Raw genomic sequence first — 6764 nt, forward strand, 5'->3', positions numbered from 1 at the left:
TGATTTTATATGCTGGAATTATTTTTTTAAATACAAATATATTAAAACACATGAAAAAAGTATATATACACATATATACTGATCTAGGGATATTCCTCTGATTTATCATTGGATACCATCCTCTCCTAGGACTAATAAGCACTTATGAAATGTATCATCTACGATCATCCTATTGTATAACTGCAATCTAGCTGCAGCTAAATTCAGCTTCTACTCCCAGTTGGAAACACCAGCTTTGAAAATAATCACTGATGAAACCGTCTAGGTAGACTCAGCAATGAGGCAAAATGGTGTAACATATCTGAGTCAGAAAGTATGACAAATGAATATTTTTGAATACTGGAAGGCTAGGCTTATCTCATAGGGAAAAACCCAACAACACATGAATAATCACTTTCCCTATAGACCAAATACAGAATGCAGTATAATTTTTGAGTGAGGGACTAGGCCTATATTAAGAAGTCATCCTTTTATACTGCATCTTTACTGCATATAGTTGACCTGGGTGGGGCATTATTAGGGCTGTGGTTCGTTTGAATTGGAATAACAATACAGGGGTTCTACTGTCCTACAGTTTCTGTTCAGATGACCAAAGTCATGGGACTTTCAGCATAGCTGGCTGATGACAGTGCATACTATTTTGTCCCAAAATCCAGTTCAAGCATGGACATACCAATTAGATGGTAAGCACTTTAAAGGCAAAGGACCAGGAATTGTACCATTCTTGGTATATTGTAGGACATCAAAGAAGTTTTTTCTTTGAATTAAATTTAAATATGGAATACCTTAGAGAGAATTCAATCATTACACAGGACTGCAGGATTCTGAGATCTTATTGTTTAACCCTCAGATTCTGTTTAACTCAGTGAACACTGACTGTGCTTCTACTAAATGCAGAAATGGTGCTACGTGCCAAGAACACCAAGTTGATGAAGTCACAGTCCCTGCTGTCAAGAAACTCACTCGATTCCCTAATTCACTGTCAGCTTGCTGTGATCACACTTCTTTCCAAAGAACTTCTAAGAAATACCTAGTGGATAGAACCTTGGAATTCCACAGAACACAGTTCAACAATCTCCAAATGATGACTCAGGCCAGATTGCATAATTCAGGTTTTGTTTGCAAAGCTGAACGGGCTTCAGCATCTCCCTAAATTTCAATTTAAAGGAATTCTTTAACAAAGACACTACATGTTAGAATTTAAGATATAGATATGAAACATACCTTACACTCCTGGGTAAGTTATGCATTGACGAGCACCATTCCTTTACTCAAACCTTGTCCCTTGCTGACAGCGCAGTTAGGGATTAAGTGAAAAATGGCAGCTCAAATAAATGAGCCAGAAAACTGACCTATCACTTTTCTTTTCCACTAAATTAAGATCAAGAGAGCTGGAGAGTATTTTGTCTAGAATGATACAATCATACGGGAGTTTGCAAAAACTCCCAGGTAGCTTAGCAAAAATTTACTTCTGTGACCTTTGTCTGTACAGTAACCTTAATAATGCAAGCATTGTTTTGAATGCAAACATATGGGAGCATCTTTACCACTTTTGGTGACTTCAGTAGGTTTAACACATATTTTTGCATTTATTGCATAAACTCATGAAACAAAGGAAAGAACTTTCAACCTATTCAGTGAAAGTCTATACACTGAAGTTTGCTTTTCAAAAATGTATAACTACTGCTTTCTTTATACCCACAAGTTGCCGTTAAACAATTTCAACTCAAAGCTGAAATTTTAGCATATGACTAAAAGGTCCGATTGCTGCCGCTTCATGATTCAGCATCTAACATCAATAATTCACAGTGAGATCACAGGCCCCCTGTGGAAGGTAGTGACATACTTGCCTTATGAAAGGAAGCTGAGGGCATATTGAGAGCATTTTGAATTTAGACGTGTAGCTTGTGTGGGTGTCAGACAATTGACTCTTAGCTGGTGCCCTGCAGAAGGATCCTCCTTCGGGAGAGGCTGTCTGAGAAAGGTGAACTGGGCTTGTAAGGCTAGGATACACACATGTGGTAAGCAGCTCTTCCTGCACACGGTTTTCCAGAGGTACCCTGGGCAGGTGCGAAGCCTTTCTGCTTTCTGTGGAAGAGATTCCAACTTGGTTCCCTGCCACCACCAAACACAAATGTGTTGATTTTTCTTTTTTTGAGCTCCCAACCCTTGCAACCTTCCAAAAATAAATCAAACCAGCCATCAGGGCACCGAAATAATACTACTACTAATAAGCAGCTTTGCCTAGACTTACATAAACAATTCTGAGGTAAACTTTGCCCCAGAGGTCTGGACACACTCGTTTTATGTAACCAGCTTACTAATAATTACTAGACTTGGGTGCATTAACCCTGAAAATAGATTTTAATAGCAGGCCCCCAAAACAAAAGACATGAAACGACAATTAAAAAAAACAAATGTGCACCAACTAGAAAAACACTTGGCAGCCAGCTCCAGCCCAAGCTAAGACACCCTCCTCTCCCTGCACAAAGACCTTCTCTCCTACCCACCCTGCCAGCAGGATGAGAGTAGGCTCGGGACCCCGCCCCCGCCCCTAGGCTCGCCTTCCTCGTGGCCCCTCCCTCTTCCGCTCCTCTCAGCCTGGTTCCAGGAGCTGAGGTCAAATTGTCGGAGCAGACTGATTTGCATAGCCCAATGGCTGCGCGTATGCAAATGACGCGGGTGGTGGTTGGCTGGGGGTTGGCAGGATAACTCCGGCGAGCGGGGCCTTTGTCCTTCAGTGGCTGTGAGGCAGCTGCCGCGACGCTATAGTGGACCGTGGGGAGGTTGGGGGCCGAGAGCCGGCGGGCGAGCGAGCGACGGGGGCAGGAGGGGCGGACGGCGCGGCGGCGGCTGGCGCTGGAGGAGCCTGAGAGGGAGTGCAGAAAGCAGGCACCCGCGCGCCCGCGGTGGCAGGAGCAGCCCGCAAGCCGCTCTCTCTCTGTAGGGCACCTGCAGTTGCAATATGACTTTGGAGGAATTCTCGGCTGGAGAGCAGAAGACCGAAAGGTAAGTCAGCCGGAGCCTCTGCCTGAACTCTGCTTGCCCACTGCGCGCATCCCAGTGCTGCCGGGCTGTGCAAGATTTGCGGGGAGCGAGCGGTTAAAAGTTTGCAGAGGGTACTTCCTATCCCGCCTCTCTTCCTCGGGACACTCCAGAGGCGTGCGTGGACAGAAAGAGCGTGCCCCCCACGCCGGTCGAGCCCCTGGAGCCTTTGCAAAGGGCAGAAGTGACCGTCCCTGCCGGTACGGCTCCTGCGGCCGGCAGCCTGTGGCTTCGCCCAGCGCCTGGGACTGGCAATGCCCTCGGGAGAGGGTGGCGGGTGGCACTCTCCGGGCTTCTCACTGGACGCCCAGCCTTTGGGCGTGCGAGGGGTCACGGCGGGGGGGTGACAGCCCGGGGAGCCCCGGGTTTGCAAAGGCCCAGGTGCGCCGTGGCGCGTGCGCTCGGGAGGTTGGGTCGCGGCGCAGGGCGAGGGGGCCGCGACGGCCTCGAGGGGCGGCGGGCTGACGGGATCCCCTTGCTCTGCCTGCGTGTAGGATGGATAAGGTGGGGGATGCCCTCGAGGAAGTGCTCAGCAAAGCCCTGAGTCAGCGCACCATCACCGTCGGCGTGTACGAGGCGGCCAAGCTGCTCAACGTGTAAGTGGAGCCCTCGCGTGTCCCTCGTGGTTCCTCTTCCCGCCCCAGCCCGGAGAGGTCGCCTTCCAGGGGCGTCCCCTCGGCCAGCAGCGCCACTTCCTGCCGCTTTCCATCTGCCCTGCGGTTGCTTGTCCCAAGGGGAGCAAGCGGGCCGGGGCGCGACCCCTGGGACGTGGGCGCGGGCTGCGGGCGCCCACGCGGCGGGTCTTGCCTTTGGGCACACCAGCCCTGTCCCTGCCCGCAGCGACCCCGATAACGTGGTGCTGTGCCTGCTGGCGGCGGACGAGGACGACGACAGGGACGTGGCTCTGCAGATCCACTTCACCCTGATCCAGGCGTTCTGCTGCGAGAACGACATCGACATCTTGCGCGTCAGCAACCCTGGCCGGCTGGCCGAGCTCCTGCTGCTGGAGAGTGACGCGGGCCCCGCGTTGAGCGAGGGCGCCGAGCAGCCCCCGGACTTGCACTGCGTGCTGGTGACGGTAAGGGAGAGGGGGGGACTGCGGGCAGGACGCGGTTAGAGTCCTGGCAGGAAGTCCGCAACGGCTGAAAGTCGCCTGACTCCAGATGTGGAATGGGTGAGGGTCAAGAGCTGGGTGCCTTTGCCCCATTAAAGAGTGTGGCTGGACTTTCAGCCGAGATGTGCTAGTTTCATCCTTGGGATTTTCTCTGGTACGGAACGTGCCTAAGCACGTTGGAGGCCGCCAGAAGCGGAAGAGATCCTTGTGAGTCAGCATTGTCAGCCCAGCTCCTCCCTACCTACATCTGCACTACCTCCCGTGACTAATTCCTTTAGCAGGGCAGATTAGATAAAGCCAAATAAATTCCTGGCTCACCCTCATTAAGGAGTCAGCTTCATTCTCTGCCAGTCAGAGCTAAAAATAGAAATGGTGTAGGAGACAGACCTTATTAATTCCCTAGAAATGCATTGAGAGGATAGAGTGGAAATTTTTTCTTTGCAATCTTGCATATTTTAAAATGGAGCTTTCCCCTCACCCCCATAAAAACCTTTGGTAGGTATGTAACTTGTGTTTACAGAGGTAAATGTGATCGTTTTGTCTTTTACATTTTACTACTTTTTGGCTGATCTCCTTAAGTGGCAGCCTAATTATTTTGCTACTCCTGAAAAAATACTACTGTCTCTTTTGGGAGGATAACAGGTGGCAGTTCTAGTTAACTGCTATGCAGCTCTCACCTCCTGGTAGCCCAGCATGGAAATATTTCTCACAGTTGTTCACTCAGTTCTCTGCCAAGGTACCAGTTTGGTAGGGCAAGCCTGTGAATAATACTCTCATGCAAAACTGAATAAATATTATGAAAACATATATATATATATATGGCTCAGTGGGTTTCATGTACTCAGACTATACTCAGACTTTGCAGAGTACAGCTTAGTAGAGAATTACCCTGAATGATTTTGCAGGAAACCCAACTACCTAGAAGAAATTTTATTTCTTATGGTTGTAACAGGTCTCTATGTCACACAGCCAAAGTATAGAATGTTCGAGTGTCTTCCCCTCCAAAGTGGTGTAATAAGTAGCAAAGGCTGACTTTTTTTTAATAGTAAATTTATTTTTTCTAAATTTGTTCCCAGAATCCACATTCATCACAGTGGAAGGATCCTGCCTTAAGTCAACTTATTTGTTTTTGCCGGGAAAGCCGCTACATGGATCAGTGGGTGCCAGTGATTAATCTCCCTGAACGGTGATGGCATCTGAATGAAAATAACTGAACCAAATTGCACTGAAGTTTTGAAATACCTTTGTAGTTACTCAAGCAGTTACTCCCTACACTGATGCAAGGATTACAGAAACTGATGTCAAGGGGCTGCGTGAGTTCAACTACATGTTCTGGGAGCCCGGAGACAGATGACTTTGCAGATGGAAAGAGGTGAAGATGAAGAAGGAAGCTGTGTGGAAACAGAAATACAAGTCAAAAGGAACAAAAATTACAAAGAACCACGCAGGAAGGAAAACAAAACTATGTATTAATTTAGGATGGTTGAGTTACATTTAAATAAACCAAATATGCTTTGTTAAAGTTTAAGTGCGCGGCAGTAGTTTGGGTAATTTTGGTTTATATGCCCTCAAGTAAAAAAGAAAAAAGCAGAAAGGGTTAATCATATTTTAAAACCATATTTTATTGTATTTTGATGAGATGTTAAATTCTCAAAGTTTTATTATAAATTGTACTAAGTTATTTTATGACATGAAAGGTTATTTATGCTATAAATTTTTTGAAACAATACTTACAATAAACTGGTATGGAATAATTGCATCATTTCTTTATGTGTGTTTTGTTTCTTTTAACTTGGACTTTCTTTTAAACAAGTTTCTTTTTCATATGGAAAAATTAAAACCCTTGTGAAATCATATACATATAGTATATGTGTCTGTATATATAGATGTGTGTGTGTGTTTGTATGTATATATAATTCTTTTCCACTCTTAAACATTTGGGCCAGACATGGGGGCATAATATTGCTTTTCATTTATTCTTTAGTGGACATTTTAGCGATGCCCTGCTCTACCCTACATCCAAAGTCAGGAAAACGAAGGTGATTTAAGAGGAGTTGGGGTTGGAGTTAGGGAAAAGGAGTGTTAGAAATTGCACTTGCAAAACCTGAATAAATATTTATAGTTCAATGATACTAGTGCTGTAATAAGACTATATGCAACATATTAAGGAAGCAGAGGGGAGAGAGTGACCAAAAGGACCTGCAAGACCAGTGAAGTTTTTCCTGGAGAGAGATTATTTTATTTGGATCTTAAAACAGGAAGAGGATATTGCTAGCAGCAACACTAGTTTCTGCAAAGGTGTGGAGGCCCGAAGGGCCAAAACCTGTTCAGGGAACAAAGTGATTCTGTGTGTGCCTCTGGTGTAGAAAGATAAGGGAGAGATAAGGCTGAAAGGTAAGTGGCGATTAGGCACAGACTGTAAAGGGCATTCTGTGTCACCCTTAGCTTTTGGGCTTCCTTCTGTAAACTTTGGCCGGTCTGCAGAGGCCTTCACGCAGGGAGTGACGTGATCAGTGTTCTAGGAAGATAACACTGGGGACTGAAAGACGGGTTATTGGGATAATCGGCTATAGGCAAGAAGGCCAATTAGAAAGTGACTGAAACA

General features: G+C 46.3%; 1 protein-coding gene across 2 annotated transcripts; it reads left to right on the top strand.

Annotated features, from left to right (window-relative positions):
* Positions 1-2748: 2748 nt before the first annotated feature.
* On the top strand, positions 2749-5918 carry GADD45A (growth arrest and DNA damage inducible alpha). Of its 2 annotated transcripts, none has more exons than XM_068540082.1 (4): positions 2749-3009; positions 3540-3641; positions 3868-4123; positions 5236-5918. In XM_068540082.1, the coding sequence occupies exons 1-4, from the start codon at positions 2966-2968 to the stop codon at positions 5347-5349; spliced, it is 516 nt and encodes a 171-aa protein (XP_068396183.1). In that variant the 5' UTR covers positions 2749-2965; the 3' UTR covers positions 5350-5918. The 2 variants fall into 2 exon arrangements, with proteins under 2 accessions (XP_068396183.1, XP_068396184.1); XM_068540083.1 differs by having other exon boundaries at positions 2754-3009; positions 3886-4123.
* The last annotated feature ends 846 nt before the right edge of the window (positions 5919-6764 follow it).

Source organism: Eschrichtius robustus, chromosome 3 (assembly GCF_028021215.1).
Source record: "Eschrichtius robustus isolate mEscRob2 chromosome 3, mEscRob2.pri, whole genome shotgun sequence".
NCBI classification, from domain to species: domain Eukaryota; kingdom Metazoa; phylum Chordata; class Mammalia; order Artiodactyla; family Eschrichtiidae; genus Eschrichtius; species Eschrichtius robustus.